Source organism: Solanum verrucosum, unplaced genomic scaffold, assembly GCF_900185275.1.
Source record: "Solanum verrucosum unplaced genomic scaffold, falcon-dt-bn FXZP01000234.1, whole genome shotgun sequence".
Lineage (NCBI taxonomy): Eukaryota > Viridiplantae > Streptophyta > Magnoliopsida > Solanales > Solanaceae > Solanum > Solanum verrucosum.
The window spans coordinates 1,128,619-1,147,402 of record NW_026020440.1 but is presented as its reverse complement, the minus strand read 5'-3'; the positions used below and the strand labels follow the sequence as shown (position 1 = coordinate 1,147,402).

The window sequence follows — 18,784 nt, the reverse complement described above, 5'->3', positions numbered from 1 at the left end:
GAAAAATCTTTTTGAGAAAATATCTTTTATTTTTACTAGAGAGTAGAAAATAATTTTTGAATTGAAATTGAAAATATTTTTTAAAAATAAACTTAATTTTTTTTTTGGGAGGGGGAGGGTGGGGTGGTGGGGGTGGGGATGGCGCGGAGGGGGGGGGAATAGGGGTGAGATGGGTTAAAAAAATAAAAAAATTGAAATTAAAAATATTTTTTAAAAACAAACTTAATTTTTTTTTGGAGGGGGTGAGGGGCTGATAGGGGGTAGGGGTGAGATGGGGTAAAAAATCAAAAAATTGAAATTAAAAATATTCTTTTAAAAACAAACTTAAATTTTTTTTGGAGGGAGGTGGGGGGGGGGGGGGGGAGGGGTTGGGTGGGTTGAAAAAATAAAAATTTGAAATTGAAAATATTTTTTATAAAACAAACTTTAATTTTTTTTTCCGGAGGTGGGGGTGGAAAATAAAAGTTTGAAATTGAAAGTATTTTTAAAAACAAAACTTTAAAAATTTTTTTGGGGGTTGGGGGGGTGGGGGCAAGAGTGGGGATGGGGTGAAAATAAAAATTGGAAATTGAAAATATTTTTTTAAAAACAAACTTTAAATAATCTTTTTTTTGGGGAGGGGGGGTAGGGGGTCGGGGTGAGGATGAGGTAAAAATAAGCTTTGAATTTATTTTTTCAACAAAAAAATTATAATTTAAAGTTGGAGGAAAGTTTTAGAAAATGTTTTCCTTAATTTTTGAAGGGAAGTCATTTTCCTTAAATTTAAGAAAAATGAGATGATTTGAAAAACATTTTCCAAATATTTAATCCAATCAAACATAAGAAAATTGGAAAACATTTTCCCTTCCTACCAAACACACGCTTGGTCAACTTATTTATATAGTTTGATATGCACAATTATATAGTTTGATATATCATTGTGCATACAGTGCATTTTGGAATCTCTAATTAAGATTTGATGAGCATTTACTAGTACACTATAACTTTTTTTGTTTTTTTGTGTGTGCAAATGTTTTTTTAACTTGTGTTTGATTGGGAACTTAAAGGCAGTTCTATTGTACTTCCTTTTAAAAAATTTTAAATGTCTAATTTGTATTTTGTACTTAAAAAGGTATTATGTAATAAATATTTATTTATTATGAATATTTTGAAATTTAAATTTGACTATTCATATTCTGAATAGTTTAGGATATCATTATAATAATAAAATAAAATAATAACAATCAATTCTTTCTAAAATTTGTTTAAATAACACAATATTTAAAATATATTTAAAAGTAAAAAGTAGCAAATGAAGTACTTTCCATGTCCATATCTATGTTCATGTTTGACTAGATATACCTTTTAAGAAACCATAAATATAATGATAATTTTACTGTATCATCTTTAAATATTTATAAGTCATCTAAATTCTAAATATTGGAAAATTAATACTCCCTTTATCCTATATGATATACTTTTATTTTTAGTCTTTTACAAAAAGAATAACATATTACTATAATTAAAAAATAATATAGCTTTAAAATTATCTTTTTATACTTAATGAAATGACTTATGATCAGCCAAATGATCAAAAAGTGTCTTAGACAACACACCTTAAAAATCTTCTTTTTTTAGAAAGAAAATATGTCAAATTAAATATTATCACGTAAATTAAAATGAGAAAATAGTATTTATTAAATTTCGCTATGTGAAACTATATTGAATATATTATTATTGCTATAATATAATAAACGAGTAAAAATGGACGAAAGGAGGACAATGGAACCATTGGATAATGTTTTAAAGTGAGGAGGCTGGCATTGCAGCAAAAAGTAGCTAAGATATGAAAGAGAATCTAAACACGAGTTTTGTGTTTGATAAATTCTGCCTGCTGAAATTAAGATATGCCAAACAGTAAAAAGCATTGAAGGACCCAAAAATGGTAAGAAGACAAAATTATAACAAATTATTGTACTCTACATAAACTGCAATATCATAAAAGTAAATCAATAATATTCGCTTAGCTTGAAAAAATCTATGTATTATTTTACATCAAATCAAAATTAATTATACATGATTTATTATTCATAAATTAATTATTCTATCTTTAATTCATATATAAAATAATAGATAAATGGACTCCTAACCGATATATATTATTAGTTAATTAATTATACAGATTCCATGTATTAGTTAATTAATTATACAGATTTTCCTAAATTACAAACCAAACATCGAATTTATCTTATACATAGTGGGAAAAAAAGTTACAAAACATGATATAATTTATACAAAATTTAATACATAAATAACTTATCCGCTAACCAACCCCTTAGATAAAGGGAAACTACAAAATAAACACAACCTTTTGCATTTATTCCAACTGTTAATGTTAAATAATAAACTTAATATTCTCCAACACCAGGATTGACCCAACTATACAAGTGTAAACATTCATTAAACTCACAAGTGACCTTTATTTCTAGTTTTCATCTACATTGCTTTGAACTAATGAACTGCAGTATAGTGATCAGTTGATCCACAAGAATTCATAACCACCATAGCAAGAGACTTATTGCAACACATAACCAACAACGGATCTCCGTCTCTCCAGTTTGTTTTTCGCCACTTTATGTACACACACTTGAACTACTTTTGGAATTTATCTACTGCGAGAGCAACGATTCAAGAGCTTTTGGATCACTGACTGGAGGACTACATGTGAAGTTTTGGCAAACAAGGGCTATCACTTTGTCCGCAGCAGCATTGTTTTTCCCCATCAGAGCAATATTTCCATTAGTTTCTTCCCAAAATGCCACCTCTTCCGCATCCGCGGGATCAATGTGAATCACCTATTCAGAATCAGTACGAGTCAGAAGCGAAATCCATAGTTGTACAATGTGATATGAACGATTTAGCTACTACAAGCAAAGTATTTACCGTCTTGTTAGGATCATATGCTGCATGAGCAGCAGTAACCATGTTTTCAAACTCCTCAGAAGACTTTACTCCGACTATAACTACTTGCTTTCTGGACGGAATAGCCAGCATATCTGCTGCACAGCACATCAGTGGCACAGCAACAGCTGCATCTTTCAATCTCTTCTCAAAAACCGCCTATTAAACGCAAAGGTTAAAAATCTACTGGGAACAATACATGGATTATATAGTCAATGTAAGATGCAGAAAGTTCAAGGCAATAGGCGTACCAGGACATGTTCTGCGGTCTCTCTGTAAAGTTTTGATTTTTCACCAGCAACCATAGAGGCCAATCTCACTAGATTAATCACAGAAACGGAATTCCCTGAAGGCTCAGCCCCATCATGATCTTCTTTCACACGTAGAAGAACAGAAGGATCTTCACCAGTTGTGTTAAAGTAACCTCCTCCAGTTTTGTCGAGAAATAACTCATCCTGCAAGAAATAGTTCACAGTAATAAGAACTTGTCCCATTCACCAGAAGATCCTAAATTTTCCTTACCTGTATCTCCTGAAGTTTGAGTGCCCAACCCAACCAGAAGACTGAACCGCCGAATTCATAAAGATCCAGTAGACCTGCTATCAAAAATGCATAATCATCTAGAAATCCAGGTGCTTTGGAGGGACCATTCCTGAAGCTATGCTGCAGCCTGCGCGTCTGTTCATTATAAAGGTGTTTCCTAATAAAATATGTTGCTTTCTCAGCGACATCCATGTACTCCTTGGGCTGAACATAACAAGAAAAATAATTACGCAGACAACAGAAAAGTAACTGCCACCAACAATACTTAATCTAGGACGTCCAGTTGACTAAACGTGTAGCCAAGATACTTTGCAATAATGAGACTTTGTAACCAACAAAAGTTAACTAATGGACATAGACAAATCCAGTGACACAGATTTTGGTTTAAGCTGCACAGAGTTGGAGGACAATGAGGATCTGCATTTCATTAAACATACTGAAATTAAGAGCTTTTAACAAAAAATTTACCACCCCCAGTCTACAAATTTCCACATCTTCTGAGACTAAACAAGTGTCACGGATTTATCAGACTAACCTATCTCTTAAACTTAAAGGTGGCTCTGAAATCTTACATTGGTGCCCGTCACTGGAAAGTAGAATCTTGTTCCCTCTGGTTCTCCCTTCAGGATTTTTGACGCCCTGGCCAGAGATGAAATCACTAGTCCATTCCATGATACAATAACCTACAAGAATAGATAACTCATCACACTAAACCTAATGAAAATAAAATACACACCTAAAAATAATATACCTTATCATCCAGATGCGGTCGGGGACGTTTCGACCTCACATCAAAAAGTTTTCGGCGAGCATTTCCTAGGATATCAAGATACTCCTCAACAGGCAAAGCATGTTTTGATGCCATTGCAGAGGTACTACTTCTTTCTATTAGCACGTTTTTGTCCTTGAATTCATTATGTGGATCACTCTTTCTTGAAAGATCACAATTACCTGAGGGTTTTATATAGTAGTGATCCTTGACGAGTGTTGCATGCTCGCCTACTATGTTGTCAACCTTCAGAAAGATGGAACCAAGTCAAAGTACGCACTCAAGCTCAACATTGGCAGAAAATTGTGGCACACAAATAGTTCTCTTGGTAGGTCTTCCGTTTCCTTATTTTACTTTTTAAACTACAAGTAACCATGTCCTACAAGACTATATTTCTGTTAAAAACTGTCTTCCTATATGTAGATTGGACTAAGCATTGATCCAACTGTTTTAGCATGTCTGACGACTGGACTCTTTTTGAAGTAATGACAAACCTTCCATGACAGCAGTTGAGAATAAACAGGATTTATGCAACCTATTTGGCGAGAAGAGCTACTTGGTAGGATTACATAATTTGTAATCTGATTCAAAAGAAGGATCACTGCAAATGTAGATATAGCTGACCTTGCATCAAAATTGGATGTGCCCAGTCTCCAACTTACAAGTAGGCTGGGTTGTTGACCTTCGATGGAATTTTATTTTACACACTTCCCACGGATAATCTACTATAGATCAATGCGTATAAATTTCTATAGAATAATCAAATTCATTGAACAACACAGATTCTAAGTTCACAATTTAATGTTCCTGTTTCATGAGTCAAGTTGACTACTAAATTGCTATACCATATTGTCATTTTCCAAAACCATATCAGAGCTTTCTCCAAACTATAAAGATTTGCAACATATGGAGCTAGATATCAAGAGTCAAGACACAATATAAGCTGGAGGTCAACTATTCCATATATATAGTCAAGAAGATGATCAGCCAACAATGATTTATACATGTGCGAATACCCAAAATTTAAACAACAAAACAAGAAAGGATACTAGTTCTGAAAAAATTGTTGGTAAAAACAATTAGAAGTCATAAGTACCTCAGTACTAGTCCAGACATAGAAAGCACCCTCCTTTTTCCGTGAGGCACCTTCAGATTCATAACTATCAGCATCTTCAGCCGAATATATTTCACCACTAGGACCAATCATATCCCTTCTCAGGTAGTCAAGTATATCACGAGACAAACTTGAATAATACACATCCTTTGTGATACTAAAGGCATCCAAATAGACATTAACAAGTTGACCTTGATCATATAACATTTTCTCGAAATGTGGAACTGCAAGAAGCAGGAAAGGAACACTCATAAATTGAACAACAAAATTGGATTTAAAATTGATATCAGAACACATACATAACAATTTAGCTCACCATGCCAGCATTCATCTACACTGTATCTGTGAAAACCACCGCCAACATGATCATGGATACCACCCCTCGCCATGCATTCTAAAGTGAATAAGACCATTTTTAGAGCATTCTTGGCTTCACCTGAGTTTCCAGTCTCTCCAGACCTCTTTGAGTTGTAAAGCATCAGCTGCATCTCAACTGGCCTGGGAAACTTGGGTGCAGAACCAAAACCACCATATTTTGAATCATAGCTTTCTGCTAGCTGTAGCAGGAAGTTAGACCATCATTAACAACAACACATATTTTGAGAACCGAGATAATTAAATCCTTAAGACTAGCATTCAGATGGTCAAATTTCAGGAACATGCAAAGATGTCATATGATCAAGTCAGTGAGAGACTTACCACACTGAGGATTAACTACCACAGAGAAAAGGGCAATATTTATCGTGAGTAATCTGAAGAATTCTGAAGTAGTTTAAATGATAGGGATAGCAGTAATAGAGAAGAGACAGGAGAAGGTAAAAGGTCTCTCTCAAGCATCAAATGTGGTTCTTCTCGTAACTAAGAGCCTGTCTGGATTGGCCTTTAGCTTTTGGCTTATTTTTATCATTTTAGCTTAAAATCAAATGCTTATAAGCACCTTTTTAATTTACCCGAACACTTCGAAAGTGCTTAAACGCTATTTAGGCTTAAAGCACTTAAAATAAGCCAATCCAAACATGCTCTAACTCCAAATAGCCAGGTTGCCACCACATGCAAAGAAAACTCAACAGCAGATTTTCAGAAAATCTTACATGATCAGCACATTTACGCAGTGCGGTTTGCGGAACCTCATCTGAGAGCTTATTTGATGTTGAAGTTGCTGCCAAGGCTTCTGATAATTGTTCTATTGCAAACGCCCCACTCTGGATAAGTGTATCTCTCTTGCTATTCCACGCTTCCTTCACTTTCCTAAGCATGATGATGAAGTACACAGGAATATTCTCAGAAGTTTGAATTGAACATTGATGCTGCTCGACAGCAATTGAGCTTAAGAAAAATGCCATTCATACTTATAGTTGAGCAGAAGTTTATGTTGAACCACTTAATCTGAAAGTGCAGAATGAACACACCTAAGTATAGTTTTAAATCCCGGCCTTCCATATTTGTCTTCTGGAGGAAAATAAGTCCCACCCATCAAGGGCTTCAAATCAGGTGAAAGGAAGGCACTTAGTGGCCAGCCACCACCACCATATAAAGCTTGCACATATGTCATGTACACCTGAGAGAGAATCAAAATTGAGCTACTCAACGCAGATAGCATCACTATTGTCAAATTGAAAAACAAATAATCACCGAGGAATCAAGCTTAGTCAATAAAATGCCAGTCTAATCACGTTGCAAAGACTCATGCTTTCACTGTTTGCACATCAGATGACCAAGAAAGTGATTGCAGCAAGTTATTTCCAAAGAGCATGTTTACTATCAATGAGGATTACCGAAAATAACCAAGGGCAAAACTGAGCATAACCCAATAAACACACATGTAATCATATAGGGCAATGCAGGTTCAACTGGAATGATTTTGATTTAATCCAAGAAACAAGTTCAAAAGAGAATCAATTATAAATGCGATTTGAGCATTGATTCAGTAAAACAAATTCTACCTTATCAACATCTGGACGCTCCTCTCTATCAACCTGTCCACATACAAGTAAAGGTAACTAAATGTCTATTATTCTCCAAATATTCAGATAACCAAATATATGTAGCTCAAGCTGTAATTAGCATGAACAAAACTTTCAGATTCACCTTAATGCTAATGAACCAATCATTTAGCAATTTGGCTACCTCTTCATCTTCAAAAGATTCAACTTCCATAACATGACACCTTATCAATGAATAAAGCATCAGTCTTCCACTATACTAATTTCTTGCACCTTTCCAAGTAAAAAAATCGAAAAAACTCACCAATGACATGTACTGTAACCAACTTCAAACCAAATACAACATGGAAGATAAAATATGTCAATATTACTGAAATAAATCCAACATTAATATAACGAAACACAAAAAGTCACTGACTTGATAAGAAGATTGGGACATCTCTTTTACGAGCTTCAGCAAACGCTTCCTCACCCCATGGATACCAATCAACCTTCCCACAATGAAACAAAGTAAAAATCAGTGCATAAAATTTTCTATTCTATCAACAATTTCAACTATTTTTGTTCAAAATAATCCAATTAGTACCGGATTATGAGCGTGCTGAAGAAGGTAAGGACTATGTTCAGAAGCGAGACGATTGGTATGTTTATGGGTCTGTGAAGAAGTACTGAATGATGATGATTGTTGTTCAGCCATGGGAAGAACACGGATGGGTTGACGAAAAAAGGGCTTAGTGGATTTACACAAGTACCGAAATGAGGAAGATGATGAAGAAATTAGGAGTTTATTGAGCATAGAAGATGATTTTGCAGAAGCAAAAATGGTTGAAAATTGGGGGTTTATATTTATAGTGAGAAGAGAAGGTTGAAGAAATGGTGCGAACCTCCATGCCATTTGGAGGATTTGACGAGTGTTGGATTCACTGATGATGATGATTGACTAGAGAGTTCGACACGTTGCAGCTACTGAAGAAAACTGCGGTTATACGGTTCCACTGGTGCTCGATATCCAGACAATTTTTGTTTTTTTGAGAGTCGGGTTTAAGTTTGATTGAAAATTTGTTCAATTTATGTGATATTTTTTGTTTTTTGAGAGTAAACTTAAGTTTGATCGATATTCAGCTCATGGAATTTTCAACTTTTTTTAAATGAAATTTATACGTTTATTAACTAAGTAAAAAGTACTAGAAGTCACAATTATTAATAATTCAAAATAAAAAATAAACTTATTTGAATCTCAAAATCCTAAAGGTAGCACATAAATTGGGACGGAAGAGTAATTTGAAAGTTGAGTATGTAATCTAATTGAAACACTTCATTAAAAGTTGAGGTGTTTAGTTAAAATAAAGTTTAGTTCAAGCGTGTAATGGAATATTCGTAATAAGTTTAAGGATTGATTACATATTAAATTTAAATTAATTCAATATCATTAGCTTTGTAATGATAATCAATTACGGGAGCATTCATATCATCTTTCTCACCATTTGTCTCATTACCGAATATCAATGGTATGTGGTAAATTTATTTGCTTTCAAATGATTGTCAACTATTGGCCAATTCGACTTGGGTATGTTTTATTTCAAAGTGCATTCTTTTAGTAAGTATGATAAAACAAAAATAAAATCAAGTAAGCATCGGTCATAGATAAATTAAAACTATAGATTTAATTGTAAAAATATCCTCTCGTGTTGCATATAGATGGGACACATGACAAAGTCGCCCCTATCACTAAAGGGACTAATGCACTCTACGATTTTCTCAAGATATAGTGTCTTGAAGACTAAATTTAGGTGTCAACCCTAATTAGATAGCGGAAAAACTTCTCTAATAATAAGGTAGCTCCAACCTATATAAGAGGGTCGTTAGATCGTTGCTTACTAACCGTTGGTATATCCTGGGCCAAGCAACCAAAGCCGAGGAACTAGGTGGGAATAGTGATAAAAAGAGAAGGAAAAAAGCAGCAGGGTAGAGGAATAATAGAGTTAACCTTTTTTTACCCAGGCTGGAGGACAAGTACCAATACAAACGAAAACTACATCAAAGTGGAAGGTCTAGTATAGAAGCTAGAAATAGCTAACCTATAGTAGTCAGCATGACCAAAGCCTCACGACAACATAACATTAGCCTTACAGATTGAATCGCGAAAGAAAACAGATGGGAAACAAAAGGCAAAGAAGAAGAAACCAACAAACAAATCCGTAGAATATCAGCGTTAAAAATGAGCGAAATATGCACAAGCAATATAATGATTTTCAGATTGATGAAGAAATTATGCACAAGGATTACATTGATTTTCAATAATGAACTTCTTGTTGAAGTGTTCTGTAACATTTAGAAGCCAAGTTCCAAAAAAGGATCCTGGTTAGCACTAGATCTCCTCATTCTTTTGTGCTGATCCTAGATTTACAACAATTCTAACAAGAATGATATCCTTACGGTCCATTTAAACAATGCTGATCCGAGGACCCATCGGGATTTGTGTGAGAAGTGTTCCACGAAGGAAAAAAAATAGAACTTCTAGCGAAAACAAAGGTCTCAAATTATCAAGCAGGTGCACTGGCAGATTCAGCAAGTTCTTGCAGTAACTCTTGTTGCTCCAAAGTAGAACAAGACTGCACAAAGATGAAATTAGCATGACAGTCTTAATGGGAATTCTTACCATCCCCTCCCCTAAGGGGTTCCAAATAGCTACTTAGCAAAGTAACATACCTGAACAGCTGTCTCGATGTCACCCTCAAGAAACGTCATAAGCGGAAAGTTCATTTTTAGCCGATGATCAGTGACCCTATTGTCCTGTGAACATCAGAGAAAAGAGATCAGAATGATGAAAAGATGGGGCACAAGGGTTGGTAATCCAAAAGAGAACCGTAGGAACCAGTCAGAATATTTCAAAAGAATGCAGAACCATGAGTATGCTTCACTTGTACCATCACTTTTTAAGCAATAATCAGGAAAAACACAACGTTTACAGTTTTTCATATTCAGTGAAAGTACTTGTTTCTATGAACCAAAACTGCAGTTTGAGATTGTGGTAGGATATTATACCATCATAATCATTAATTGGATGCCAAAAGTTTCTTTGGGGAATAACACACTTTTCAGTTCAAGGAATTATGGCTTAATTACCTTGTAGTTGTATGTCCGAATTTTTTCTGACCGAGCACCAGTACCTACCTGTCATTATAAAGAGTCTAATAAGGAAAATTAACAAGATATCTTGTCCTTGTGCTTTTTAATCTAATACGAAAATTTATGAGATCACAAGGCCTAAAATTGACCATATAAAAAATGTTTTATTAGCTTGGTCATGTTATGTAAACCCAGGAAACAATTATAACATATACAGGTCAATTGGTTTTGTGGCTCATTACAATTCAGTTTTATGCCAAATCTACCTATAATTCTTTGTTTTTACATGTAAGAGATCTTTGCAGGGTCATTTTCTTCCATTCAAATTGTAAAAGGTTGTGTTAAACCATTTCCTCGACATTTACTTATCTGTCACAGACACTATCAATATGAAAGGTTTGCAGTAGTGATGGTATATATTAGATGATCAGCAGGTAGATATATGTAAGCTACTTGAACTTGTGGAACATATAGGTATGTTCCATATGGATATCATTTTAGATTAGGACATTTAAAAGAAAACATAAAAAATATGGTGCCAACCATGTTGATTTGAGTATCCCCTTCCTACTGCATTTTGAGTAGGCTAGTTCAACGATATGAAGGTTTAGTTATCTTACCTGTAATTTTCTCTGATTTCTTATTGACTCCTGCTGCTCCCTCAGCTTAATCTCATACCTGGAAGAACGTCACAAGTCATATCCATGCACAGATAATAGTAATTCCAGAAGTTATGGACATAGTAAAAATTTACATAATTATCACCTTGTGTTAGTAATAGAGAAAATGCATACATAGTAGTGAAATAACATGAATGTACCAATGTATAAAGATGATACATACATGGAACTATGTAGACTGTCCATGGCTCTTCAGCCTAGACAATTATTCCGGTGAATTTTAGGACCCATAAGATTTTGGTTCTAGTTCACTAGCAGATAGTGCAGTCTGAAACTAATGACATATTTCATTGCAAGTAAAATTATGTAGGGATTCATATATGAATATGACCATCATAGAAATTGTCAAATGGTGAAGATCAACTAGAAAAGGGATGACACAGAGGGGTCATCAGCTCTTGGACAAGTTTCCTTCCAGTGATTGTCTTGATTGATCGATCACGGGCTCTATCAGCCAGTGACCAAATTTTTGACAACCCCAAATCACATAGCCTTGTGGACTTCCATAAAAGCAAATGAAGTGTCAAACCATAACCATGCCTAAAGGATAAAAGGCTAACAATAACAGACCTTTCTTGTTTTTTTTGAATCAGGTAACATGATAGACCTTTATTGTTTGATGCATTGGAAACTTGAAAGTTAGTCTATGGGATTATCATTGTCAAAGAACATAGCCAAATACTAACAGATTCTTCCTTAATCACGTAGGTTTCTTTAGTTCACACTATTATATATGGCAAGGTTATCTAGATATGAAGAACACATACCACATGCTTAATGAAAAGCATATCTGACATGGGCAATCACTTAAGTTTGTTTCACTCTTAAACAAGCAAATGAAGGTGTTCTAAGCAGTGAATTTTTTTGACACGCAAACAAAACTATTCCGCAGAATTGAAGTAAAGTCCAGACACGGGCGGATATAACCTTTTGGCAACAGGTTCACCTGAACCCATAACTTTCAACATGGAGTGTAGATATATATGTAAAAACCTACTAAAATCTCAACAAATATTAGGCTTGAACCCATAATTTTAACTGTACAATGAGTTCAATGTGGAAAATCTTAAAAGCTGTACCCCTTAAATTTAATTTCTGGATCCGTTTCTGTGACCAGACATAGTGGGCAGTTCAAACACCAGAAACTTTCTTTATAGGATCTAGAAAGCAGTACTTCAGGTTCGCATCAGTAAGTATATCATTTTCTTAAGCAAACCTATCTAGTTGCTCTCAGAAGAGGTCATCTTACAAGCAAGGGTTTCTCACCTAATCCATGGGACTAATTTCATCCATATCTAAGTTGAGCAATTCTGTTTTTTATCTTTTATTTCTATATAATAAAGTTCAGTAACTCCATTAAGCAAAAAACTTATATGTGAATCAATGTCCCTTACAATTTTGCTCTCAATAGTTGGAAAGCACGATTCTTGTTTTTAAGCTGACTCCTTTCTTCAGTACAAAAGATTCTAATTCCTGTTGGTTTATGGTAAAGATCAACTGCAGTCTCCACCTTGTTAACATTCTGCCCTGCATAGCATAATCATGCATTAATATATGCATGTCAATAAGCACAAGAAGTTCATGTATAGGGAAATGTAGTAGAACATGAAAAATTGAATCATCATGTACCTCCAGCACCACCAGAACGTGCTGTTGTTAGTTCTATATCCTTCGGGTCAATTTCCACATCAACTTCATCAGCCTGAAACCATAAAATATATCAAGGATGAAACCAAAAGAAATAACAGCTGCAGAACAACAGGGAACTGAAAAGACCTAGGGATACTTGGGGAAAAACAATCAAAGAGAACATAATGAAAACTCTACGTAAAATTGGAAGTCTGGTGATCGGCAACAACTCAGTTGTACATGGTGATTTAAATGATGCAGCAAGCTATGTGATTGCTACAACATTTGGGATGAACTTGCAGATAGTACAATTACATAAAAAAAGAGAGAGAAATATTGAAAACACCCCTAAACTCCGCACAAATTATTAGTTTCATCCCCGAACTATTGACTGCCTTAAATACACTCCTTTACTTCACTAATTGAACTTAAATACACCCTTGATATTGCACTATGAGTGAAATACACCCCTAAATTCTCGTTAACCTTAGGGATGTTTTCAACACTTCTCTCTGCTTTTTATTAAGAGTTTCATGCTCCTACAAGAGTTTGAGACCACTTGCTATGTTATCTGGCAGATCGGGGGTTTATTTAAGTTTAGCTAGTCGAGTAGAGGGATGTTTTTAAGGCTGTCAATAGTTCAGGGACGAAACTAATAATTTGCGCCAAGTTCAACGTTGTTTTCAATACTCTCACTAAAAAAGATGGTCATATTGAGCTAGACTAAATAGGAGATAATTTTGAGTGAACATGTGGATAACTAACCTCTGGCATGATAGCAACGGTTGCAGTAGAAGTGTGAACACGGCCTTGAGTTTCTGTTAGTGGTACACGTTGAACTCGATGAACACCAGATTCATATTTCAATTTACTATAGACTCGGTTGCCTTTGATCTCCATCACATATGTTTTGAATCCTCCTTTTTCAGCCTTGAAAAAAAATGATGTTAAATAGATTAGAGGAAGAAATTACTTGTTTTTAGAAAATGAAAAAGTAGATGTCAATTAGAATTTAGTGCATATTTACCTCGGAGCAAGAGATTGGAGCAAACTTCCAAGAGTTCCGTTCACTGTATTTCTCATACATACGCACCTAATTATGTCAAAGGAAAGAAGAAATAAGTGTGCCAAACAATCAGACCTGGGTTCTTCATTTCACGATATTGGAAGCAATAACCACTTCTGTCATAGCTCAGCAGATGAAATAACACTTTAAGGACTCTATATTGATTGGTGGAATGTAATGGTGACCAGGTATTTAAAGTCCCATTTATTTATTTCTTAGCTGTAAGGTATTGCACTTTGGACCCATAAAGGCCATATGTTATAAGGCAACATAGTACTGTCTATCTCATGCCACTGTTAAAAGTACCAAGAGTTGAATGAACAGAGATTAAACTTTTCTTTTTTTCAGTATCTGAAAAAGTATCAGACTAGAGCACACAGCTGGTCGTCAACATGTGTGCTTCAGCTGTGTGCTCTTCCTCTTATTTACCTGCTTAGCTTATTGGTTGCAGCATGACATTTCATGCACAAGGTCCTGAGATCGAGCCCAGACAACATCACTTTTTTTTTTTTTTTTTAATTCAGTCAATTTACTATTTTAGTGTTAATTAAAAAAAATATTTTGTATTACGTAAATATATTTCGGATTCATATTTTAGTTATTCCATCCTCTATCTTACATAATAAAAATATTTTTAATTTTTAAATGTCATCAAAAATATTCTGTTTTATATAGTTAAAAATAGTATTACTATTATTATTATTATTATTATTATTTAAGAAAACCTTGTTTACATAGGTAAATATGTATATTAAAAAAAACCAAATAAGTACTACTTAATATGTAATATGTTTAATTATTTTATTTCTATATTTTTTATCTGTAAATCACTTTTTTATTTCTAATGTTAATATTAGATCATTAATATTATTAGTAAAAAAACATGTCATTAAAATTTAAAAAATTAAAAGTACCACAAATAAAACACTTCAAATTTGATTCATGCCACATAAATTGGGACAGAGAAAATAACATATTATTTACAAATTATGTCAATTTTATAAGTTACGATAATTAAAAACTTAATTTTTTAAGAAAATATATATTAAAAAATTGAGTGGCTCTCCAAATTTCATTTGTGCCACATAAATTACAACAAAATAAATGATATATGTTGGGCCCGTGCTGGCACGGGCGTACGTATCTAGTATATAAAAGAATCCAGAAGGACTAAAGGAACATGTACCTACAAGATCACCAGCCCAAATTCCAGCCTCATCCCCACCAGCACCTGCCCTGACTGCAACACAAAAGAGTTAAGACACTTGTACCCAGAATTAAAGCTTTTGTGAAAAGGATATCTTAACTTAACAATTAGGAGTGAGAAATCAAAATTAAGCAGAATAGAGCAGACACACATCACATGCTGGCTAACCCTTAAGTTTCAATATTTGTAGCTACTGATGTGCTAGTGGTAATCATGCCACATCCAAAGATTTATAAGCTAGACAACTTTTAGAGGACTTGCAAACAATTAGATTCTATCAATGTATGTTGTGCTCGATTTCATCAAATCAGCAATAATATAAATGTAAAACTAAATGTGGCCATTATGTTATCTTTCTCAAAAAAAAAAAGAAAAAAAAGTGGCCATTTAAAGGGATACTCAATGAAGCATGTAGTACCCAGTCATGTTTCAATTGACTTACTTCCCATTTTATCCCGTACCAAAAATATGAGCTATCTCCTATATTGGGGAAGTTTTTTCTTCCAACAATTTAAGAAAATATAAATAGTATTAATTTATATCAACTCAACTTTGATGTGAATCTTTTCATTAACTTTGCCACTTTCTCAGAATCGATACACTTTCCTCTTAAACTCTTTGAAAACCAGTCAAGGTCAATTAATTTTAGTGAGATGGAGTAACAGAGTCTGTAACCTTATCGTTTGTTTCACTTCTAAATATCTCAAGAAAAGGCTCGTGGTTTTTACATCTGCTCATTAAGTTCTGATGAATATTCTACTTTATTATTATCTGGATCACTTAATTATTGCTTGGAGTTCATGAATCTGAAACTAAGACACAGACTGCAGAGCAGAAAATTCTACAAACAAATCAAGACAATAAGGCAAAGTAAGAGAATAATATACCTTCAAGCATTATATTCCTGGCATCAAGAGGGTCACTTGGAAGGAGCATTAACTGCAATCATGAGGAATATCAACATAATCCCACAAAGATGCATAGAAAACATTAAATATGAGAACTATCTGGAAGCCGAAATAAGAAAGGTAAAATAAAAATAATTTAATTGAAGCACTGGAATAACCTTAAACTTCTCCTCTAGCTCTTTGATTTGCTCTGTCAAGGATTGAATTTCAGAAGCAACCATCTCAGCCATGTCCTCGTCAGTGCCAGCTTCTTTAGCTAAAGCTGCCAAGAATAGAAGAGGTTGTCACATCTATGTATAAATAAACTATTACAAACAGAAACATTATAATGAAATCATGGAGGGAGAGCTAGCAAGTGGCCATAAAAAAATAATCAGGAAAATGTTAGGACTACCACAAAAGTGGATGATAACCTTTTGCCTCTTCCAATTGCTTCTCACAATCCTTGTATTTCCTGTATGTTAATACGACCTAGCTCAAAAAAGGCAACAAAAGTGAATAAAATATAGTGTATCTTGTCAACAATAGAAAAGGAGATAAAATGACAGTTTAGGGAGGTACTTCATCTAGCTCTGACATTGACTGCGCCAATTTCTGATATTCACTTGGATTTGAGACCACATCTGGATCAGCAAGCTTAACCTGAAAGTGCTTCAGTAGTTTTAAATGTAATTCGTGGACATTCCACATTATAAAGGAAATATTTAGAAATTTGCAACACTTCATATACGCTTAGACTTTGAACCAGCCAAACATGAACCTGTCTCGAATTATACGTTGCGAAAACCTAATTCACCTTATCTTTCTGTCATAACTGCTTGAATAAATTAACATATGTATTCAAATCATATAATTTGTTGCTTCATTTGCCATGTATCTTGTTATTTTGTTATATTTTTGTGCTACCATGCTTCAAATTCGTCTCTTTTGTTTCGAGCCGAGAGTCAATCGGAAACAGTCTATCTATCCTTCCTACCCTCCCCATAACCTCTCTATCCTAGCCTCTCCATCAATATACTAGTAGATATATCAAGAAACTGTGCCTCAATACCAGACTAATATGAATCCTCTATAGCCTTTTCGCTCAGTTCAGACCGAATATTTGATTTTAAAGACTAATAGTTAGGTCCATGTATGATTTTTTTTTTATCTCAACAAATATTAGATTCATCCCATCAACCTATCACAATCCTCTTCCTTTAAAGTAGAAGTAATTTTCACTTAAATTTACATTTTGCAAATCCAGAAAGGATAGTAAACACAACTGGAAATTCAAAATGAAGACAATGAACTATTCGAAATTCAAAAAGCATTAAAATTCAGAAAGAGGCATACCGACAATTCTTTCCACGTTTTCTCAGCTGAATCGAGTTTTTTAATTAGATAAGGTTCCTGCAATATACCACAACCAACATTAGAAATGACTACTATCAGAAAAGCTTAAAAACTCACTAAAAAATGAATTCCTAAATTTACACATTGGCGAAAATTTAGGAAATATTCCTTATGTTATACTCATTCTAACTCTTCCAAGCTAAAAGAGGTAGATATTCCTAACAATTATACGTACCGCCATGCAGATGATTCTTCTAGGAGGACTACGGTTCGGCGGAGCTCGAATAAAAGCTAATCCTCCACTGGAAAGTCCAGAGCAACGGCGTCGTACTGGCAACTGAATGGAACAAGCGGTGGAGATTCCGGCAGTGGTGAAGCCGGAGTTTGCTAGAGTATTCATGGTGTTTTTAACTCCGACGTGGTACTTTGCAGCTCTGTAAACTTGAATGGATAACAGGTCCCTGTGTATTTACGAGCGAGAAGAACCGGGAAGTGAAGCGACCCGGAAATGGAAATGGGTTGGACCCGTAGAGAGTTCTAGTTCTAGTAGAAAGCCCAGTAGCCCACGTCCCAAACATAGATGGGCTCGATTCTCGAAGATGAACGATTTGTGTGGATGTGGCACGTCAAGTTATCAAGACGTATATAAGTAAACGACAAAAACTTTAACACTTTTGAGTAGAGTTTAAAAAATGAGTCAAGTATTTTACAAATATATTTTTAATTTTCTGTTTTTTTATAATAATTATTTTATTTTTGCACTAAGAGATTCAAAAATAATATACAACAATTCTCTTCTATTGGCCTTTTCAATTAGCTCTTCCTACGAGTTACATATTACTCGTAATCATACTTTTGTAATCAAGTTCCTTCAAGCAAATAAATGGATGACTTACTAGGAGGTACCCTCCTATTCAACTTCTGACGATCATAGTTAAATTCATGATAAAAAAATCCTCACAATTTATCAATCATATCATGGAAGATAAGGTGACTATAATTCAGATTAAACTCCTCACCTCATTTGTCGACAACGAGATGTGCTAGCATAACAAAATAGAACATGTCAGTGGCAGAATCAAGATTTTTGATTAAGGAGGTTCAAATTTTAAGAAGTAGACATATGAATAAACCAAAAGGGAGTCGACATCTACTATATATACATAAAAAAAGCTTAATCATGTATAAACAGTATAATTTTCTGCCAAAGTGCCTCCGCCCCTGACAATAGTAATCAAAAGGATGAAGAGATTGAGATGAGTAGTACCTAGCATGTAGTAACTCATATATGTGTTCTAATTTATGATATTATGTGATTATCTATTTAAGATATTATTCTTTTTAAAATATTTTAATTGAATGTTTTACGACAATTAGTTAAAATAAAATGATTTTACTACTTTTTAGAAATTAGAAATATAAAACACATCTAGAGAAAGGTAAATTCAAATTCTAACTATTCTTCCAAAAAAAAATACACAACCAGCCACAAATTCAAAATTTCAAATAAAATAAAAAACA

At 34.1% G+C, this 18,784-nt stretch overlaps 2 protein-coding genes across 2 annotated transcripts; both read right to left on the bottom strand.

The window, feature by feature from the left end:
- Positions 1–2,202: 2,202 nt before the first annotated feature.
- LOC125808262 (uncharacterized) lies at positions 2,203–8,161 on the bottom strand. Its single transcript, XM_049487977.1, has 15 exons — positions 7,896–8,161; positions 7,728–7,800; positions 7,614–7,635; positions 7,455–7,533; positions 7,310–7,342; positions 6,776–6,924; positions 6,458–6,614; positions 5,683–5,923; positions 5,349–5,590; positions 4,235–4,498; positions 4,056–4,166; positions 3,463–3,687; positions 3,192–3,395; positions 2,923–3,099; positions 2,203–2,834 (listed from the first exon to the last, which is right to left on the bottom strand). Exons 1-15 carry the CDS (start codon positions 8,103–8,105, stop codon positions 2,649–2,651), a joined length of 2,373 nt encoding a protein of 790 aa, XP_049343934.1. The 5' UTR covers positions 8,106–8,161; the 3' UTR covers positions 2,203–2,648.
- A 1,380-nt stretch (positions 8,162–9,541) lies between these two features.
- Positions 9,542–17,716, bottom strand: LOC125808272 (peptide chain release factor APG3, chloroplastic). The gene is made up of 15 exons (XM_049487991.1): positions 17,499–17,716; positions 17,264–17,320; positions 16,490–16,570; positions 16,342–16,399; positions 16,087–16,190; positions 15,908–15,959; positions 15,004–15,053; positions 13,775–13,840; positions 13,513–13,677; positions 12,748–12,820; positions 12,513–12,645; positions 11,059–11,116; positions 10,436–10,483; positions 10,019–10,102; positions 9,542–9,921 (listed from the first exon to the last, which is right to left on the bottom strand). Exons 1-15 carry the CDS (start codon positions 17,661–17,663, stop codon positions 9,853–9,855), a joined length of 1,263 nt encoding a protein of 420 aa, XP_049343948.1. The 5' UTR covers positions 17,664–17,716; the 3' UTR covers positions 9,542–9,852.
- Between the last annotated feature and the right edge of the window lie 1,068 nt (positions 17,717–18,784).